The sequence below is a fragment of the Etheostoma spectabile genome, chromosome 3 (assembly GCF_008692095.1).
Source record: "Etheostoma spectabile isolate EspeVRDwgs_2016 chromosome 3, UIUC_Espe_1.0, whole genome shotgun sequence".
Classification (NCBI taxonomy): domain Eukaryota; kingdom Metazoa; phylum Chordata; class Actinopteri; order Perciformes; family Percidae; genus Etheostoma; species Etheostoma spectabile.
Genome location: NC_045735.1, coordinates 32,293,766 through 32,315,322, shown reverse-complemented (window position 1 = coordinate 32,315,322; position 21,557 = coordinate 32,293,766). Strand labels below are relative to the sequence as shown.

At 43.8% G+C, this 21,557-nt stretch overlaps 1 protein-coding gene and 1 long non-coding RNA gene across 2 annotated transcripts in view; one reads left to right on the top strand and one right to left on the bottom strand.

The window, feature by feature from the left end:
* Positions 1 to 2,116: 2,116 nt before the first annotated feature.
* LOC116676769 (uncharacterized) overlaps positions 2,117 to 21,557 on the top strand; it is a 614,404-nt gene continuing 594,963 nt past the window's right edge. Inside the window, exon 1 of the long non-coding RNA XR_004328828.1 lies at positions 2,117 to 2,325. This is a non-coding gene — a long non-coding RNA (uncharacterized LOC116676769). The remainder of the gene's footprint in view (positions 2,326 to 21,557) is intronic.
* On the bottom strand, positions 5,443 to 20,511 carry LOC116676199 (PHD finger protein 12). The gene is made up of 15 exons (XM_032507483.1): positions 19,778 to 20,511; positions 19,300 to 19,481; positions 17,491 to 17,563; positions 16,893 to 17,346; positions 15,983 to 16,103; positions 14,160 to 14,292; positions 13,881 to 14,045; positions 13,272 to 13,415; positions 12,095 to 12,839; positions 10,554 to 10,658; positions 10,273 to 10,413; positions 8,619 to 8,714; positions 7,573 to 7,655; positions 7,259 to 7,397; positions 5,443 to 6,624 (listed from the first exon to the last, which is right to left on the bottom strand). Exons 1-15 carry the CDS (start codon positions 19,841 to 19,843, stop codon positions 6,164 to 6,166), a joined length of 3,108 nt encoding a protein of 1,035 aa, XP_032363374.1. The 5' UTR covers positions 19,844 to 20,511; the 3' UTR covers positions 5,443 to 6,163.

The following is a 21,557-nucleotide window of genomic DNA, read 5'->3' as shown; positions in this document are numbered from 1 at the left end:
GCTTCTCAGATTCTCCGAGTAGGTGACGACCAAAGGGACGAGGGTCGAGCCAGACGGCTGACTGGTGCTGGTCTGGTCTCTGTTTGTGAGACCGCCGCTGACCTCCGCCTTGATCTCTCTAAGGAAGCGCCTCGAGTAACCCCTTACCCTCATCACACTAAAAAGTATCCTAGTGGCCTCCTCCACGTGCTCCGGGAAGGTGCAGATCCTGTGGAAGCGTATCAGCTGGGACTTGATAAGGCCTCTGTACGTGTGCTTGGGGTGATAGCTGGTTTTATGAAGGAGTGCATGGCGATCTGTGTCCTTGAAATAAACCTTGGTGGCTATTGTCTTTGACTGGACGCCGGGGCTGTGGAAGAAGACCCTCGTATCGAGGAACTCCACTGTAACGGGTTGAAGGGTGTGTTTAAGTTTTATCTTAGGGTGATGTGAGTTGAGGGTGTCCAGGAAAGTCAGGAAAGTCGGTTCTGAGTTGTCCCATAGGCCGAAGATGTCGTCCAAGTACCGGAAATAAAGCAGGGGTTTGATGGTGAGTTGATGGAAAGCTGTTTCCTCCCAATGGGCCAGGTAGATGTCTGCGTACGACGGGGAGTACTTCCGGCCCATTGCACACCCGCACAGCTGGAGATAGTGTTTATTGTTAAAGGTGAAGTCGTTCCGGGTGAGTGTGAGATGAAGTAACTGTAAAATCTGGCTGTCTGGTCTGGATGGGTCAGGGTGTTTATTAAAGATGTGTTTTATGGCAGAGAGGCCAAGTGAAGTTTCAATATTGGTGTACCGTGAGTCTATATCTATTGTAAAGAGGAGAGTGTGACCGGGTACCTGGAGGTTCTTTATTTTATTAACAAATTCATATGTGTCCTTGACGTAGCTGGGGTGCAGTTTAGAAAGTGGGTTAATGTAGTGGTCTATGTATTCCGTGATGTTGTAGGATTCTGATCCGCAGTTGCTGACTATTGGTCTGCCGACCGGAACAACAAAGGGGACCGTCCAAGTCTCAGGAGGCTTGTGGATCTTTGGGAGGAGGTAAAAGAGGCGAGACCTGGGCTCATCCGGACCGTCCAGGTATTTCTTCTGTTTAAAGTTAATGAATTTGTTTTGGTAAAGTTTGTCTGTAATATCCCTAATAAGTGTTTGTGTTTCTATTTGTAATGTGTTAGTCAGTGGTCTATAATATGTGATGTCATTTAACTGTCTGTTGGCTTCTAAAATGTAATTGTTCTTGTCTTGAATAACTATTTGGCCCCCTTTGTTTGCCGGTTTTATGACTATGTGTTTGTTATTACCTAAAGAATTAATAATCTGTTTGTGTTCCTGACTAATGTTGGGTGCTTTGTGTGGAAAGGGGCGCCAATGTGTGAGTGCTTGGTTGTTTTTATTGATTAATTGTGCTATTTCTGGTGATATTGTGTCCAGGTGTGGTTCCCAATGGGACGGTCCGGTGAAGAGCACAGGTTCCCGCCTCTGTCCTCCCTGAAAGTGATCCAGGAGTTTAAGCCTCCTGTGAAAGGTATGTAGGTCCCCCCTGAGCTCCGGCCGGGTGGGAGGTTTGGGTGTGGGGATGAAGGTGAGGCCCTTCTCCAGGATCTCCAGCTGTGCAGGCGTGAGGGAGAAAACAGCAGAAAGATTAGTTATGTTTGACTGGGGGGTTGTACTGTGACAGTTGGTCCCCGTTATGAGTTTAATTGCTGTTTCCAGTACTTGAACAACATCTCGGCCGTGTCTGCTGTCCAGTGGATATTGTCTCTGGCTGTCTGGAAAAGAAGTGGATTGATTTCTGCGAGGAAGGTGTATTTTGAGGTTATTGCATTATTGAGGGTGGTTAGTAGTGCCTGCTGGCGTGGATTCAACCTGTTGGAAAAGTTTATTACAGGGATGTAGATGGTGGCGTTTGGAAAAGTAGTTTGACCAGTTTTTACCATCTGCTGTAGCTGTTTGAATATGGTGGTCTGTTCATGTTCTGAAAGGCAGTTGTTGAGTCCGGCTGAAAGGATGACGTGCTGTGTGTCTGGTTGTGGGTGTAGTTTTTTTAAGATGGATGTTATGTGGTGGAAGGTGGCTCCGGGGTAACTGTCAACCTGTATGTCTGGATCTGTGAAAGACGGGATGCGTGAGAGGTTGGAGTCCCCCAAAAAGAGGGTCCGCTTCCCCACCTCCAGCGACCAGTCCTGTATCTTTCTAAAAGTGCGTGGGTGTGTGTGTGGTTCCGGGCGCCCTAGGGAGCCAGGTGCCGCTGCAGAGGCCCTGTTTGGGGTAGAGGTGGATAACTCAGATGTTTGGGGTGTAATCAGCTTTTCGCTTTTCATTTGTCCCTTTCTCATCATAGTTTTCACATCCACCTCAGTGGTTGGGTTTCCCCCACAGGGCCCTGCAGCCAACAGCTCTGGCTCCCTCTGCTGAATGTGTGCTGAAGTGGATCCTGTAGGTGAAAGAGGTGAAATGGTGTTACTGCATGGGAGAGCAACATTGGTTATTACATTACTGTGGACAGTGTGGGTTGTGTCAGGTGGTGGAGGGGAGGAGGCAGGGGGGCAGGCAAGGGACCCAGCCCAAGCCAATCCATGCCGCCGGAGCTCCTTAACGGACATCGGGTTAATTTCCACCCTCACTTGCCGTCTCGGGTTCCGTTTGGGCAGCTGGATTGGAGGCCGAGTCACCCCGCCGGGCCCCCCGGACTCCCCCACCTCCAACGTACAGAGGCCTGAAGAACCGGGCTGTGCGACAGAAAGAGCTGGTGGAGGGGGAGAGGAAGGAAGGGGAGGAAAAGGTTCGGGAAGTAAGGTGGGAAAAAGAGGGGAGGTAGGGGAGGAGGAAGGATGGGTGAGGTGCGGGGAGTGAGGAGGAGGGGAGGGGGGGAGGAGTGAGGAAGAGTGTTGGGGGAGGGGGGGACCTGCTGGTTCTGGGAGTGGTGGGAAGTGGTTAGGGGAGAGCTGAGGTGGCGGAAGAGGAACCTCCCCCGTCTGGGGACCCCTAGAGATCAGGTCCCTCAGCGTGGCGACAGAGGAGGTCGTAAGTTTCCTCCTGTACCTCGCCCTCCCCCACTGGATGGATTTGGTGAAGGATGCCTGTGTAAATGGTGGGAGGTCCTGCAGCAGAGTGGCTATAACTGTATCATAATGTTCCCTAAGTATGCTGATGTTATTGTTCATCCATGTGTCCGTGTTGAGTTTAACCAAGTCCAGTGTGTTATTGTTGGGGGAGGAGGGTTTAATAAAGGAGGTGAGTCTAGTGATGTGTTTGATCATGCCTTGAGGAAAAGTGCCCGTGTTAAGTGTGTGGTTGATGATTTCGGAATGATGAATGGCCTGTAACAGTTTGAAGTATGTCTTGGTGTGAAGATAGTTATGGTGAACTGTAGTGGGTGCAGGCTGGCTGTTGGCTCCCGAGGGAAGGGCAGGAAGGGAGCGATGATTCGCCCCCCCCACCGCCCCGCTCCCCGGAGCCAACGCCAGCGGTGTAAACCTGTTGTGTAGTGGTATTGCCATATTTAGCCACAAAGCTGCAGGATGGCCCCAGCCGATAAAATCACCCACACAGGACCCGCAAAATGGCCGACCCGGCTGCACATAAAAAAAGAGGCTAATAAAATGGAGGAAAACCACCTGTGGAAAAAAAACCTGTTAAAATAAAAAATAAAAAAGCCTGTTCAAATAGGCCACATAAAACCCTGGTATATAAAGATTAACAATGAAGTGACAGGAGAAAGGGATTAAGAAAGTTAGGAGAAAGAAAGAGAGGGGCAGGTTCCTTAAAACTGGAATAAAAATGTTAATGAGGTTAAAGACAAGTTAAAACTCACAGGTTTGGAGGCCTTGTGTTTATTTAGGCCGTTTTTCCGAGTCCAGAGGTGTCCCCTTGGACACCCCCTGGGTTCACACAGTCTTTAAACAATTAAAAGGGGATAAAAAGCCGCACTGAAAGTTCATAAAAAGCCATCCTATGTCGGTGGTGAGCCCGAGATCTTCGGTGTGCACACACAAAATGGTTACCTTCCAAAGACTCACCCCTTAGGTGTCCTGGCTGGTCGGCTGGTTGTAAAACAATCCTCCTTAAAATTGTGCTGTTTGCAGGTTAAAATCCTCCTGTGAGTTTAAAAGCAATCACTGCTTTAAAAAAGGTTAAAATCACAGTAAAAAGGTTCCTTAAAAAGGTTTAAAACAAAGAAGTTAAAAGTAGCGGTCTCGACGTTTCGCCAAATGTTTGGCTTCCTCAGGAGAGTGTTGGTTGCGCCTTGCGATTATCGCGGTGCACGCATCCTCGGGCTTGGACCCCTAATAATAATAATACTATTCGCCGCCTGTCGGCGCTCGGGCCCTAATAATTCCTTCAGTTCCAATAGGGCCTTCGCCGCTGTCGGCGCTCGGCCCCTAAAAATTAATTCTGAAATGTTATGCTAAGAAATAAGAATACATGTGTATCCCAGGTATATATTGGAGTTATGCCTATGGTGGTTCTCCAGAAGTCATCTCTGTGACACCTTTACAGCAGACCCGGCCCTAACCAATTTGGCGTCCTAGGCAACATTTCAGTTGCTGCCCCTGTTATCGCAGCTGGTATGCCGAGTGGTGAAGTCTAGTGTTTTTCTAGTGAGTATACTGTGATTTTCCCTCCCAGCCTCCCAGCGATAAACCCATCCATTTTTTTGTAACATTACCGTGTATAGCATCAGCCTCATATGGCTCATTTTCTGTAGTTACTGTAACGTAACCATCTGCTGCAGTGTCACCCGAAGCTGCAGTGACTTCAGCGGCAGGCTTACGATAATATTGAGAGTTTAGTTTGAGTTGGCTTTCGTTTCATATCTACTTTAGTCATTCACATTAGTTAATTTCATGCTTGCACAGAGAATGATTGCCAAGCAACTGTGTGTTGTTCCTAGGTGAATTGCAACACAGACAGGGTGAATTTATGACAAAATTGTTACGTATCCTGGCCCTTTTGATAGTGGGTTTATGGAAATCCTTGACCTTTCCTGGTGGGTATATGGCGTGTATCACTGAACTCAGCAGGGAGTTTCCTTTTCATTGGTGACGATTTGCAGTGTCTGAGTGTAAATCGTCCGCCAGTATCCCCCTACTGGCAAAAGTCTTTTATCATCTGGCGCCGTTCATCAGTATGTGGCCTACTGTAATGATTGGTAGCTCTATGCCACTCACGGTTGCAATTTGATTGACGAGTGGCTGTCATATTACTTGTTGGTACCAGATAAGGGAAGCATGACATATCTTCTTTTACAATAAGAAAACTTCATTGGATTATGATATAAAAATACAAAGAAATGTATTTTTTGAAAGTTGTATTGTGAAATAGATGCATAATATGGCCGTGAAAGTATATATTTTTTTTAATTTCTTCTCAAATTTAACTTAAGGCTGAATGTGGAAAGTCAAAGTCCAAAGTGGACCCACAATAGCTCGAAAAATAACAGAGACCACAAATCCATTGAGTTTGTTCTTAGAAAATCTTTCTGTATTTACAGGTTTGAACAGACAAGCAGGAACAGACAAAGAGTGCTTATATACAGAGCAGCACAAGATGTTAAAATGAGTGCTAAAACAATACAGTATTTACAGATGGACTACAGCGGAAAGTACAGACTAAGAACAAGTTTTATCACAAAACTTCTGGTACTCTACACAGTATCACAAATTCCATGAACTGTACAGTTAAAAACCAAAAAATGGTAAATCTACATGAAATCCAATGTTTCTCCAATTGAGAAGCACTGAATTATATATATTTACATTATATATACATATTATAGTGTATAAGCATGTATGTTTTCATACATATATAGCTACCTATGGTGCAAAAGCAGCAAAAGAAATTACAATGTATGGAATTCAATACTACAAAATAAAAGGTTTGTGCTAAATGGGTTGACAAAAAATTGTTACACCATACATGACCAATATACTGGCAAAAGAAAACTTGAGCATAGGTAAATAATGTTTGCTCAAAGTCCGGTCTGAAGTGAACAGAGGGTTACTGGTCAGTCATTCAAAAACAGAAGAGATTGTCAAAAATACTTCAAGTTCATGCAAAGATATAAACCATTAAAAAATAAACTTTTCCCTGTTGACCAACCAGCTGTGCAGCTTTCCCTTCATTGTGACTTGGAAGGTGCAAAACAAAGGAAGGAGGGCGGGACTTCCTGTGCAGGTTATGGAATAGAGTTGGAGCGCAGTACGGGCACTTGGGCAGGGACAGTCTCTGTGTTGGTCTCATCCTGTCTGGTAGGGATGCTCACTGTGGCAGTGTTGGGTGGTGGTGGTGTGAAGGTGGTGGTGCTGGTAGTGGTGCTGGCTGCACTACTGCTACTGCTGCTGGTGGTGCAACTGGCGGCAGACGTTGTAGTCGGCTCCTCTTTGGGCTGCTTACTGGCAAATTCTGTGATGCTGAAGACAAACTGGAGGCAACCCAGTTTGATGTAGCTGCCGTGGTGGAGCAGGGCGGTGCCCTCCCAACCTGCCCCGCTGCCTCCTATTAGGCTGGAGCTGCTCGCCTTACAGCTGCACGACTGCTCCGAGCCACCCTGAGGCTGGCTGCTCATCACTCCACCAGCCGGCAACACACCCACCACAGAGCTGGGACCATCGTCATTCTCACGCTTCTTACTGCGACCTGCACCGACAACACAGGGAGAAAATTTGACACACAATCTGTGACATGTCAACACTATTACACCAGTTTAGAAAGGAAGGAGAAAACAGCAGATGTCAGTCCTACCATTCATCTGAATGTGGGTAATGCATTTAAGCTGCAGCAGTGGTGATCGCAGTGTATACCGGAAAAAACTGGAGCGGAAGGTTGAACAGAATCAGCTTTTGTACAAATGCAACCCTCCAGGATTTTCTGATTTCACCATGACTTTAGTGAGACTCGAAATTTTGACCAATCACCGCAACTTTTTCACAAATTTGACCAATAATCGGAGTTTCCCGCGACTTCAACCAATCCCAGCAGTCCCACGTGCCAGACTTTGTATAAGTATGTGACTCTAAAAGCCAATGAATGGAGTGAGAACGGGTTTACGTCACACATACGTGGCCAAATTAATTTCCTTGTTTACCAAGACGTGTGTGACTGGAACATCTCACATTTACCAACATGTATAGCAAAAGACGGTGCAAAACATTTCAGACCGTCCTGCCAGCCTGTATACATTTTAACATCAATGTACGCTGTGATGATTTTTAACTCTGAAGTCGCTGAAAGCGGCTGCTGCTTCAATCCTGAGATAAGATACACTACTAACGTATGATGCCTTGGACTTTGGCAACCAGCCCGCTGGGTGGAGATGGCGAGGCCTTCTCAGAGAAGTCACACGAATAGAGGACGTTGTCCACGGTGGTGCCATGCTCGCTGTAGTTGAGCAGCTCATAATGCTTGGTATTCTGAAAAGGACGCGCACGCACGAGCACACGCACACACACACACACACACACACACACACACAAATTAACCCATGTCCAGCAACAACACCATTTATTTAGTAGAGGTGGAGAATTATGGTACAGCACAATAACATATTTCTACATTTAAGCAGTATAGCAGTTTAAAAGTCCATACCTCATCATAGAAAATGCAGGCGTGTTTCCCCGATATGTAGTTGCAATGACCATAGTTTGTAAGGCACACGTCCATGTCAGCACCTTTACAAAAACGGTGTGGATTTAAGTTTTATTAAAAAAACTCAATAATGACAATCTGAAACAAATGAAAGGCTTTCTATGCAATGCTACACCTCTACAGAAATCATTGCTGCCAGTTTAAGTCTTGTGTCAACGCCATTTAAAAAAAAAAGGAGACACTTAACATGTCTTTTGTCTAAAAAAAACAGAAAAAAAAGAAAAGAAGAAAAAAAAGAAAATTTGAATACAAGGTATCAACTGTCACCAAAATGCAAGTTCAACGCCAGGGATGGATATCGTCTGATATTGTTGCCAATACAGTACCCAAGTATTGGTACATACCAAAATAATACTTACTGGGATACCTTCATTTGAGAAATACAAACACGTTTCTAAAAAAACAACAATAACCTCTCTTTCATTCAACAAAAAGCTAAAGTTGTTAAATGTTGTACCAATCAGAGTTTTCTAACGTGGGGGGAGGTCACAAGACAATACACAATTCTGCTACAACAATTTTTACAATATTTTCTGGAAACTTTTCTATTTTTATTGTAAAATAATGGGGTTTGGAGTTTTATCTCGCCCAACAGTCTGTAACAATAGACACAGAGCAGACTAGCTGACCTTTGAGAAACCGTGGACCCTGTTGGAGACAAACAACACTGGCGGTACCTAATGTAGCACTGAACTGCATCTTGTGAACTCATTTTCAAGTGCACCTTGAAAAAGTCAAGCGCACCCTTCTGCCATCTAGTGTTTCTTCTTTTTGTATTTCAACAGCAACTGACTGGTAAAATAAGTTATTTAATTTGACCATATGGCTTTAGCAATAAATAAGCTGTTCTTTAACATCGGCAATGGTATTTTTGTGATCTGTTCGGTTCAGGCACTGTTTCAAAAGTGTTTTCAGAAGCACATACAACGGCCCATTGTGCACAAAATGCAGTTGGGTGAATGTTTATTCAATGAGCAAGGTCTTACCCGATCCTATGTACAATGTCCTATAGCACATGCTGACAGCTCCTCCTTTTCCTGTCAGGGAGTAAAAGACAGCTCGGGCCTGCACCTTCTTCTGACCTGGTAGGAAGAGGTTCAGGTAGTAAACATCAGAACAAAAATTTCAAAAATATTTATAAATTAAATTAGACATGAAATTCCATTAAAATTACTTCAAATGAGGGCTGACAAAGTCAACAAGTTAAAGCAAACGGTCTGATATGATTTCTAAAGTGTATGAACTACGCTGCCGACTGGAGTTTCTGAACAGGTCCAATAGAGGGTTGAATGCGCATCGCCAGGTCCATGTCAATAAGTCTGGTGCATTAAATGTATGTATCCTCACTGTGCTGCATTTATTATAAACGGTAATCCCTCGCTGGCGTAACCGACGTCTCTCCCTCTTCCTCTATTAACAGCTCTTGTACTCTGAACATCAGCAACTACGGTTTGCCTTTTGTGATTTTTCCTCTTTTGCCAATGGAACACTACGTGTTTTTTTAGGAATAGACTGATGTGAAATGGTTGGCCGATACCAATTACCAATATTAACAGTGTCAATATGATCTGTATGAACAAGTTTTTATGATGATCATATTTTGTGCACACAAACACGTGTAAACACCAAAATTGAAAGGAGAATTTCAGTATTTGCAAAACATTTGGAAAAGCCCATAAATCACAGATTTACTGCGTTGTTGCGTTTCACCAAGTTAAAGGGCCAGCATGAAAAACTAACAGTGTTAGTTTCAAACTACTTTTATAACTTTTAGCAAGTGTATAACTTAATGAAAGTCCAGTTTAACTCACATCTGTGGAAAAAGTTTGCATCTTGAATCAATAACTAAGGATCATAAAACAAAATATCCTGTTTAGTTTGTATGACTGACTAATGAAGGTTTTCCTAGGGTTGGAGGGGGAGAAATAACATGTGAGAATAGCTGGTCCACCTTAAAGTGAGCCCACCTTAAGTTAGTGAGCCTGTGCTGAAGTTGTTGCTGCAGGTAGCGAGCAAGACATGGTATGTGGCATGGGTCTTGAGAAGTTGTAGCATTTATTCACAGAGAGATAAACTATACACACTCTGGACTGCTAACATTATTAATGTTCACTCTTCATCTCTCTACCGCACACCTGCTGCCACTGCTGGCGTTTAGACTGCTTACTAGTATTTTGCCCCTGATATTGTTTGTGAACTTCCGGATGGCGGTTCTTCACATGAGTGATCAAATTGGTGGTATTTAAGGATTTGACATGACATCCTCCTCTGATTATTAAAACCTTGCAAGTATTGCATACTGCAATTGGCACCGTGAAAAATGTCCAAACCACAGAATTGGACTATCCCCCCCCCCCACTACAGGTTTATGGACAATATTTGTCATTGTTTTGTGGTGTTAATTAATTTTCCAATGACAAATATACATTCTTTTGTATAAAGCAAGCATATTTGTCCACTCCCATGTTGATATAATAAATATTTGACAAATATAATTGACAAATAACCCTTTGTTACATTTCGATCTGATAAAAAAAAAAAAAGTATGATTATCGTTAACTATGGACAATAATTATATATTTTTATCGATTTACAGCCCTAATTACAAATAGCAGGGTCAGAGGTAAGTTAGTGTCTTACTGTCAAGGCAGGGTGATGGGGTTTTGGGGGCAACGCTGGTCGTCGGGGGAGGGCTGGGTCCTTTTGGGGGGAAGAGCTGCTGGATCCTCTGCCAGGCCAAGAGCTTGATCATCTCTGCATCCAGTTTGTCCAACTCAATCCCTACACACACACACACACACACACACACACACACACTTAGAAGATATACTTTGCTTTTGATCACAGACATGACATTTACACACACGCACGCACACACACGATTCAGTATCGTCAGATATCACTGTTGGGTGAGTAGTTACCTCTTTCCTCATCCTTTCCATCTTTCATGCAGCTGGCCAGGTTAGCAATGGAGGAGAGCGTGCTTGGTAGCAGTGAGCCCATCAGTTCAGGACCAGCCTTTATGTCTGTGGAGGAGAAAGCCGGGACAGAGTGCGGTCAAAGAACGGAGACTCATCTAGAGGATTGCTCAAGTACATTTGAGTGGATGGGAACTTTATCGATTCATTCTTTACGTTGAACAGTCCATTTTAAAGTATATATTTAGCAATTTAATGTGTTTTTGTATACAAACTAAATCCCTTCCCAAATCTCATTTCAACTTCAGCACATTCAGCTGAATCACTTTCTCTTGTTCACTTGTTTGTCATATCACACTTTTGTTTTGCTTTGACACTTGAAACAGGTGGGGAGTTTTTGCCAGTGACCACATGAGGGAGCTGTTGGGCTGTGGGCTGCTATAAAGAATGCCATGTGCCATGTATGGTATAAGTATGGTATATTGTAAATGTGTCAACACTAACATGGTGTAAAAATGACCACAGACTTCATTTAACACCATTCAACATGTCAACATGTCAAGACTCACTGTTACAGTGTTTCAGAAGGTACAGGTGTTGGATATGGAATCCACCCCTCAGTAGATGCTTTTGCCAATTAAAAGACAATGTTTTTTACCATCATTAAGTCATTTGGACAACCTAAGACTGGCCCATTATTGTTGTTCAGGCAGACTTTAAATTTTCCTACACACAAAAATGACCTCAAGCACATACCAACAGAAAGAATTGGCTAAATGTATAATAAATTCAAGATAGAGCATATAAACTATCTGAAAAACTATGACCAAAGTACTGCTACAACAACATTATGAGAAGAAGCCAACATTAATAATAATTATGATAATAATAAAATGTAGTCTGAGTTTTAAATTTGCCCCATCTATGCATTTGCTTTCCACATTCCACAGGCAATTGAAGAGTTGAATAGTCATAGTCATATCGACAATGTTTCATTTAAGGGATTGCTCCGGGGCTGCCGGAAGGTTCAGCCGGATGTCCCTCATTAGGTCCTTTACCTTCCGCTTTCTTTGTGTTGGCATTCTAATCTAGTTGATTTGGGGATCATCCTCTGAGCTAGAACCAACAATGAAATTATACTTATCCTTTTTTTTTTTTTTTAAAGTAAAATTCTCATCACAACAGCCAGAGCTCGCCTCCCTATGTGCACATGTTCCAAAGCAAGTTTCTTTCCGAGGCTAGCTTGCAGCAGCATAGTTGCTCTGGCTGGCCGACCAGACGATTGTGTTTAGTTTAAAGAAATGCCAATAAACCAGAGCACGTTTTTCTATCCTAGATTGTTCTGTGTGGACTAGACCTTCCTCCGCAGCGCAGTGGAGGAAGGTCTGGCTGTGTGAGAATAATAAATTAATACCTAATTAGTTGTGTTAATCAATAAAGGCTGCTAAAATGTTTACCAATTATTTTTGCAATTCCTAGAGAACCTCAAATGAACCTGGGAAGCCAATCAGCGGTGAACAGTTTATTGGATCAAGAATGTGTACCTGGAGTGGGTACTGATGACCCCAGCTTGGTTGGATCGTGCTCCTGGCTGCCTTTAGCTGGTGTGTCTGAGCGAGCACTGCTGGTGATGGTGTAGCTGGGTTTTTCATCGCTGCTTATACACTCCTCCTGGAGCTCTGTGTTGCTCCTGTGGTTCTGCTGGCTGCTGTGGGGCCATATCGTCAGGGCAGTGGGGCAGATTTTCTGAGCACAGGCCTCAGAAGTGCTCTCAGGCTCCTTTTTAACCATTTCTGCTCCTATGTGGTTCACCAGCCCAGAGGAAGGAGCGGCATCCGGGGGGGTTGTGCTGGGCTTCAGTCTTTGCTGCAGCTCAGCCTGCTTGCAGGAGTCCGAGGCATTGTTACAGTCTACAGGTCCGTTGGCTTTCGGAGGCTGACACTCTACTACCAGAGGGCCGTTTGGTTTCCTACAGTTTTGACATGATGTTGTGCTGCACTTACAAACACCCAACACGGCAAGGGTGCCCCTTGAAAGAAGGGGCCCCTGTGGGTCATCAGGTGTACTGCAGGGTTTAGAGCAGGGGTCGGGGGAAGAAGTCCTTCCTAAAGAAGCCTGAGTTTTCATATTCTCTGATGTGACACATGCTTTAGGACTGGCTTTTTGCTCAGAAACCCACTCTGCTGACGATGTTACTGATGACAAGGTGGATGCTGTAGATGAAGCCTTCTGCTTGATGGATAGGTGTCGCATGATGCTGCACTGGAGGGCGATTACATCCTGAAGCCACTATTCAACACAGCAGAACAACGCATACACAAAATAAGAAAAAAACATCAATTTGTTTTAGAATACTATACTATCTAATGAAGAAATTTTGGTCACAGGACAGAATCAATGATTTTTCTTTACTGCGATTTGAATCCACAGACTCGATAATAAAGGCAAATATCACCTTCAAACCATTTTGCTGTTAAATATCACAATTTCTTTACGTGACCGTTCTTGTAGAAAACAATAAGTGATGAATGTCTCTCCTTACATTGACATCCTCCACATACCAGCTCACAATCCACATTAATTATGTCTTTTATGACCAGGTGAACACACTTGCCAAAATCATTAACATATTGTTTCATACGGAGCACACATGATACTCATTAAGCCATTGTTGCAGGTGGCTCGTATTCGATAAAACTTGTCATGTTGTTGCCTGCCTACCTCCTGCTGCTCAGTCTCTGTGGTGAGGTGCTTTGAGGGCTGACGGTCAGGCACACCACTGCAAACCAGCTCCAACTGCCGCACCTCTGCAGGAAGCAGCATGGGGGGAGGATTCTGGTACTGGGACTTGATGGCATCTGGCACCTGAGTCCAAACGTCATTATTAAAAATTGCATTACCATAAATTGTCCTAATCAATTGTGTCTTCTCTGAATGAACACGGTAGCTCACATTTTGATTGTATTTGGATAACCTGTCGCAGAGAAAGGTAGGATAACATATGAATACAATCTTGCTCAAATTTCATTTCAGATGCTATGATAGAATTAATTTTAAGATTTTTTTTCTGTAGTGTTATGTTCAGAGCTGCCTGTTGTTCCAACTTTTCTGTTCGGTCAGCATTTAACAATAGGAACCCAAAACACGCCTGAACATTCTAGTTCAGGCGTGTTCAGGCAATTGTAAAAGACAATTCTCAGTTATTGCATACATCAACTTCCCCATCACCACCTGTGCATCATTAACTTAGCAATTCAAAGCTGACCACACAAAAAACTATTTGGGATATCCATTAAAAGCCCAACCCCCAGACTAAGGCAGCCAGTCTACCTTGATGGTCTTCCTATTGTGCTGGTGGGTTTTGCGACGGTTGGGTGTACTCTGCCGATGGACTCTACGCAGGAAGTCCAACTTGACGGCGTGCTGGGACATCCTGTCCTGGAAATGGTCAAAGAGCTGACAGCGGCTGGACAGGCTCAGGCTTCTCTGATTCAGCTGGACATCAGACACACATTTTAAATGGGAAACTAATCATTCTGTTCCACCACCTTGGCTAATACAACAACAACAAAAGTTAGTTAAGCTCTGAGCCAAGACTACTTCTCTTACCACTAAGTGTTCAACGTGGTTTGGACACATCCATTTGCCAGCAGGTAGAGCTGTGAGTGGAGGGTCCAGACAGTCCATGTGGAACAGAAGGGGACAATAGTCACACTGAATCAGTGGAGCCAACCTGCAACTCCTGTGAGAGAAAATACACAAACATCAGTACAAAATATGAACTATGTCAGGTCTCTGTGCACATCTTTGTCCGTCCCATTCATCCATCCATCCATCCATCCATCCATCTGTGTCCGCGTATCCAGTATTGAGGGGGAGCAGCTCCAGCAAGGGATCCCAAACTTCCCTTTCCCGAGCCACATTAAACAGCTCCAACTAGGGGATCCCGAGGCATTCCCAGGCCAGGTTGGAGATATGATCCCTCCACCTAGTCCTGGGTCTTCCCAGAGGCTTCCTTAATGTAATACTGCACCCGCTGCACCGATTTTCGGACCAATCTCCCGCTGCATTATCCCCTCACTTGCAAACAAGAACCCAAGGTACTTCTTCACTTGGGGTAACGACTGATATCCTACCTGGAAAAGGCACTCTATTGGTTTCCTGCTGAGAACCATGGCTGCTTCACACACGGCTGCGAACCGGTCCAGTGAGTGCTGAAGGTCACAGGCAGATGATGCCATCAAGACCACATCATCTGCAAAGAGCAGCAATGAGATCCCCAGCCCACCGAACTGCAACCTTTCCCCACCCTGACTGGATATCCTGTCCATAAATACTACAAACAGGATTGGTGACAAAGTGCAGCCATGACAAAGGCCAACCCTGACCTGAAAAATGTCTAACTTACTGTGGAGAACCTGGACACAGCTCTCGCTTTGGTCATACAGAGATTGGATAGCCCTGAGAAGGGACCCCCTCACCCCATACTCCCGCAGCACTTCCCACAGTATCTCCTGGGGGACCCGGTCAAACACCTTCTCCAAATCCACAAAACACATGTAGACTGGGTGGGCATTCTCCCAGGCTTCCTCCAGGATCCTTGTGAGAGTGAAGATCTGATCCGTTGTTCTACAACCAGGACAAAATCCACAATGTTCCTATTGGCCGAACCCTCCTTTCCAGCACCTTGGAGTAAACTTTACCAGGGGGGCTGAGAAGTGTGATACCCCTGTAATTGGCACACACCCTCTGGTCCCCCTTTCTGAATATATGAACCACCACTCCAGTTTGCCACTCCTTAGGCACCGTCCCAGATGTCTACGCAAGTTTTAAGAACTGTGTCAACCAAGACAGCCCCTCGGCACCCAGAGCTTTTTAGCATTTCAGGACGGATCTCATCAATCCCTGGGGCTTTGCCACTGTGGAGTTGTTTAGCTACCACAGTGACTTCCACCAGGGAAATTGACAACAATCCCCCATTATCCTCTAGCTCTACCATAGAGGGAGTATTAGCTGGATTTAGGAGTGCCTTAAAGTGCTCCTTTCACCGCTCTATTACCTCCTCAGTTGAAGTCACCAGCTTCCCATCCTCCATACTGTACACAGCTTGGAACGATCATTGGGTGCTCAAGGGTGCTCTGGTACCAAGTTCACTTATGAGCATTCCTATGTTTGGACATGGTGCTTATTATAGACAATCCATGATTAGCACAAAAGTCAAACAACTTCTCTGGTTTAGATTAGGGAGGCTGTTCCTCCCAATCACGCCTCTCCATGTATCTCCATCATTGCCCACTTGCGCGTTGAAGTACCCAGGCAAAACTATGGAGTTCCCCACTGGAACCCCATATTGGACTCCAATTAAGGTCTGGTCCGTCGAGGCCCCTGACCTTCACCACCACCCATGTGGCATACTATAATCTGGCACTGACCTGTTGCATGAAAAGCAGACTTTGACTGGTAGAGGGACCAGACCATTGGGATCCAGCTCATGCTGAGGCCTCCTGAATGGCTTCCCTAGTAGCTCCTCTTTTCTCCTCCGTTTACTGCTGCCTAGAAATCCAAATGAAGTAAGAACATTTGAGAAACAATCCAACCCAGATATCGTTACGCTCCCCAATGTGCCAGAGAAGTCAACAAAACGGAATATTTACCATGACATAAGGCCTGCACGATTCAGGGAAAAATTTGAATCACGATTTTTTTTAGCTTGGATTTGATATCAGATTCTCTGCCACAATGTTTTGACCATGGCAAAACAAAGCAAATTGGCAGTTCCTTTTGGCACCTATAGCTCATTGCGCATCACCACAAGCCTGTAAACATAGAGGCTTCAATGAAGAGAAGGGAGAGCATTGGAGCGCTTTAAAACATATTTTATACAGTCTATGTTTAAAACTTATAGAAGAAAGTAGTAGCGTTTGTGATCATTCGGCTCGTAAATTAAATGAGAATCAAAGTCATAAAAACAAAAAAAACAGTTATTTAAAAATGAAATCATGAACAGGGTGAATTGAGATTGCTATTAATCGTGCAGGCCTACATGACATTTAAGATACCAGAATAATTTTTTAATATTTAACCCTATTATAATGGAATGTCATCTACATTGGGCTTGTAAGTCATAGAGGTATATAGAAATAGAAAAAAACAACAACATAGTTTTACACACAGTTTCCAAATGGAAGAGACATTTGTTTTTCTATAAAGTAATTTTGAAAAGTACATCAAATATTTTAGGGTGTTTTTTTCTTCTTCACTTTTTAACGTTTGAATACTTGTTGGAATTAATACAGTACAATTTCACTGTTAATGGTTGGGAACTCATTATGGCTGACTGACCTGGCAGTGCAGTGGTGCAGGTAAGCTCACTGGGTAGCTGGAACTGCGTAGGGTTTCTCTCCATAGCGGCTGCTATTAGCAGCTGAAATGGCCTCTTGAGGAGCCGTGGCGCCGGAGTGGATAACATAGCACCCTCCAGCTCTGAGCCCTGAACTTCATCCTCGGGCTCTGCTGCCTCCTCCTCCCCATCGTTTTGCTCCTCTGAGGGAGTTGGGGTGGATGAAGTGTTGGAGGTGGGCGTTCCGGGACGGCTGCTTGGCCTGCTGCTGGTCCGGCGGTCCAAGAGGCGTACCTGAGCCACTCGTAGACCGGGCCCTGCTGCTCCAGCCCCCGGAGGCAGGCCGTCAAGCCGCAGCGGGCCGGCATTGAGCTCCAGCTCCACGGCTGGGGACACAGAGCGCTTAGACAAGGACTTCTCCGGTAGACCGTTGGTCTGTTCTGACTTCTCTCGCTTCTTATGCCAGCAAACAAAGACCAAAAGACAGATTTATCAGTCCGAATAGCATGCACGCAAATACCTTTCTTTTTGTATTGCCAGTGGCATAACAGTAACATTGGTGAAGGATTGGGTGTGTGATAGAGCAGACCTGCTACCCACCTTTTTTCGAACATTGCAGCGGTGACACATCCATTCCCCTGGGGGTAGCATTTCTTCACTTAAAGGTGGGTTACTGTGGTAAGAAACATGTTTAGTGAATTGGTTCATAATTCAGGGAAATTAATTAACATTAGCATTCAACATTCATCTATACAGACTACATATTATGCTTCATGATGATGTTGCATGGATTATTTACCAGGATTTTGAATACAACATCTTGTAATTGCGTATTGGTTACTCTATTCCCCACCTAATTATCCAACATTCCAGTGTGACATCTAGATTAGAATGACAATTCCATTACATCAGAGAAAAATGCATGCCAATTATGTGCAAAATAATCTCAATTTAAAAATGGTGTTATTAACAGTTGGAACATGACTTGTTAATATTGATGTGTGAAGATTCCAAATAGTCTAATCAACTTCAATAATTTCACAGTTTTCAATTAAGTAAACATGTTGACCATAGTTTAAAGTAAAAAAAAAATGCTCATGGGGGGAATACACATTGGATGCCAAGACTATAAAAGACAGCCTAAAATCTCACAATCATAAGCAAAAATGTATCTAAAGTTACCCTCTGTAATACTAACTTAAAGATAGCACACACATTAAAGTAACGTGTTTCTTCACAATATGCAGTGTAATTTCAAATTGTGAGGATGAAGGCATTCACAGACTTCACCATATTTAGATCAACGTTTCTGCATGACCGTTTTCAAGTGACAGTCTAAATTCAACTGTTCCAAATGCCAAAGTTAAAATTAATCATGCAAGCAGATGTTTAACGGGGAGCGTTGCTTAGCGGGACCGGAGAAATTATACAATGGGATGTCCACAACAAACACTGCCATCGCGCTTCTTCATCTTATAAAATCACATAACAGTTCGTCCTTGGAATTTAAAACCATTTTCCTCTTAGCTGAATTTTAAAAGGTTGGTAAGATGGCGGTGGAATACAGAAAAAGAGCAGGGAGGTCGCCATATTGTAAACAGAGGCAGTCCCGACTCCATTTTTAGCAGCAGCGGCTCCACTGGCTGCAGCCGCGACAGGAGGGGAGGACCGACTGCAAGCTTAATCTAGCCATTTTCACAGACGTGACTAGACTTCTTTCTTTTACCCCCTGCACGTCGTATTAACATGCCGTAACAACATAACAGAGGCCCTAATACACTATATAATCAACCACATTGGACGAGGCACCACATCTGACGGCACACGTTCTCCAAAGAGCAAGTAAATACAATGGTTGGCTACTTTAAGTCAACCGACATAGATCTAGTTGACAGTTGTTGTATTTGCTCGCCAAAACCCCTTCAATAAACCTCAAGTTACGTTTAATTTTAATATGTGCTGAATTCGGCATATAAGCTTGAAGCCCTGGGCCACACAGTAAATTGCAAATCAACTTTACAAAGGGCTACACAAGGCTCGCTACCGCCCTCCCCGGTTCTGTTGCACGGAGTGGCGTTACAGTGTGAATATGGGGGGAACCACCGTTGGGTTTAGTTGAAATGTCACTGAAATAACTGAACAATAACGAGTGGTAAATGTCTTCAGGGGCAGGATTTAATTAAAAAAAAATCAGTTAAATGTTACATGGGCATGCCACTGCAACATCAATAAGAGCAAAACATAATTGTATCAGAAAAATAACCCTTAGTAGTTAGCAGTCTTCATCTAGCTAACGTTAACATGTACATGCACCTAACGCAGACTCAGAATTGCAGCCCCTTGTCTGTTTCAAACTTAGTATGCATGCATGCATAACGTGTCCCCTTGCGTTCTGCCTCTGTAACTTACCAGCATTGGAGATGGAAGGCTGCAGGGCAGTGGTCACAGCACAGCAAGTCGCCTCCCTCCCGGCAACTATCACAGGTGTCGTGGTTGGTGGCCCTGCCGCTCCTCCGGACGTCTCTCACCAACTTCCGACTCCTCTTCTCTACGTCCTCGGACTTCGGGGGCGCCAGCAGTGTTTGGATTTGCTGTAAAAGTTGTTCAACTCTTTAGTATAAAATAACGGGAGCCCGGCAGATTGTTTGTCTAAAGACTTGCCAAATATGAAGGTTTGTGCCCGCTGTGCCATTCGGGGAGAGCGATAACGTTTACTTGTGGCCTCCATTATCCGCCAAAACTATTACGTTAGCTAACCGAGAAATGCTGGACAGCTAGCTTTGGTGGTCTGATGATAATTACAATTAATTATAATAAAAAAGGCATTAACGCACTGGCATATGGGAATATTCCACTTAATAAAGGCCTTTGAGCAGAGCAACCTCACCTCCATTAAGCCCCCAGAGGTATCCAAATCGTACACAATCGTTGGGGTCTCCATTTTGTCCCACATTCATCCAGATGCAGACGCTGCAAAAGGAATTTGGAATACAAATGCCTACCGACCACACAACACAGAGTATATCCCGTAGAAAATATCTTTTTCCAAATGTTTTGACCAGCGGGTGGCTAGTCAAGCAATGCTAGCTATAGTTAGCTGGCTAAAGGAGCTAACTACGAAGGCAAGACGTTAAACAGTCAAGGTTGTGAAGCTAGCGAGCTCATTAGCTTGTGTTGTGGGCCCAAAAAAGACAACAAAAATCAACGATAATCTTGCAAGTGAGACACTAGCTTCTTTATACCACTGTTTTTGAGCCGCGCCAAGCCTATATACAGTATTTTATATCAATAGGTTGTTGCTGTTAGCTACAAAATCCATATGCGGCCTAGCTGGCCAGCCATGATTCTTGCTTCTGCTCCTGCAAAAAGGAGCCTTGTAAATCTGCAAACCCCTGCGCTCCCATTGTCAACAGAAGATGTAGCCAAAAAATACAGAAGGAAAATAGTCGTGGCGCGGTCCAATGCACGGTTTCCAATAGCTTTCGGAATGTATAATCCTTAAATCACGTATGCGGAGATGCAAATTTGGTTGATGTTATTGTTGTGAAAAAGACATCTACACACTGGCTGCTAGCAACATCCTCTGCCAGTTGGCGCAACCGCGAACCACCGGACGCGCATGCGCATTGGAACGGATATAGATAATTGCGAGGAAACAAGGAGCGAAAATATTTTGTACATTGTATCCGGCTACTACTAGAATTATACCAGATATTCTCTAAACCGTTTATGATTACACTAATATATTATACATCACCATTCCTGTCACGGTATACTTCTTTACTAACCATTACTAGCTTTAAGTTTACTATATCCATACCCCTGCGACTGAGAAGATATCTGCTAACGTTAGCGTTACTTGCATTGATAGCCCTATTGCTAACGAACGTTAGCGTTACTGGTAGTGTAGCCCACTGAACCAGAATACTGACTAACGTTACTTTAAGTCACTTCTGCTTCTACAATTGAATCACTACAGCTTCTGCCTGCACCTCGCAAATTTTCCATAGTGTTACTGTTCCTTCGCTGGTTCTACGTCCTGAAGTGACCATTTGCACACCCAAACCTGTCTTTTTTTCAATGGATGTTTGTATAAAAAATGTTTTACAGCAAAATTATATTTATTTGATGTTTTGGATCCTCCTCTAAACCGAAAATAATTTTAAAAATCCAAAAGGTATGTCATTATTAAAGTAAGGAAACCAATAAAAAAAAAAATCGGACTTTTATGTATCAAAAACTATTATCTTAAAATATAATTCGTTTTTTTGAGTATTCACTTTACCCTGTGACGCCACCAGCCCCTTACAGGTAACTAGTGCAGCCAGTATCAAACCTTCAAATGCAATGGGGCCATATCTGTGTAAATATATGAAAAGGACACAAACCACAGATTAAGCAAAAAAATGAATTTAATGTAACTATATGTATTATATATTACTAGTGCATTACCCATGCAAAATCGTTTTTGTGTGTTTTTAGTAAGTGCTCATTGTTACACAGCAAAAGTTCATTGACATTTTTATTTGTGCATGGTAGTATAACAATTTATAATAGTGATAGTAGTGGACATGTATTTGGGTATCTGTGTACAGGTAGCAGGAGTTTAGATTAGATCAAGATTAGTTTGAACTTTGTTGTCATTATGCAGAGTACAATTAGAGACA

What these genes read in the sequence shown, in the direction of transcription:
- LOC116676199 (XM_032507483.1), bottom strand. Translation starts at nt 19,843, where the DNA reads ATGTGGGACAAAATGGAGACCCCAACGATTGTGTACGATTTGGATACC. An exon ending in CTGCACCACTGCACTGCCAG is followed by an intron (nt 16,104 to 16,892) that starts GTCAGTCAGCCA and finishes TTGGATTTCTAG; the next exon opens with GCAGCAGTAAACGGAGGAGA. An exon ending in CCTGCATTTTCTATGATGAG is followed by an intron (nt 7,398 to 7,572) that starts GTATGGACTTTT and finishes CGTCCTTTTCAG; the next exon opens with AATACCAAGCATTATGAGCT.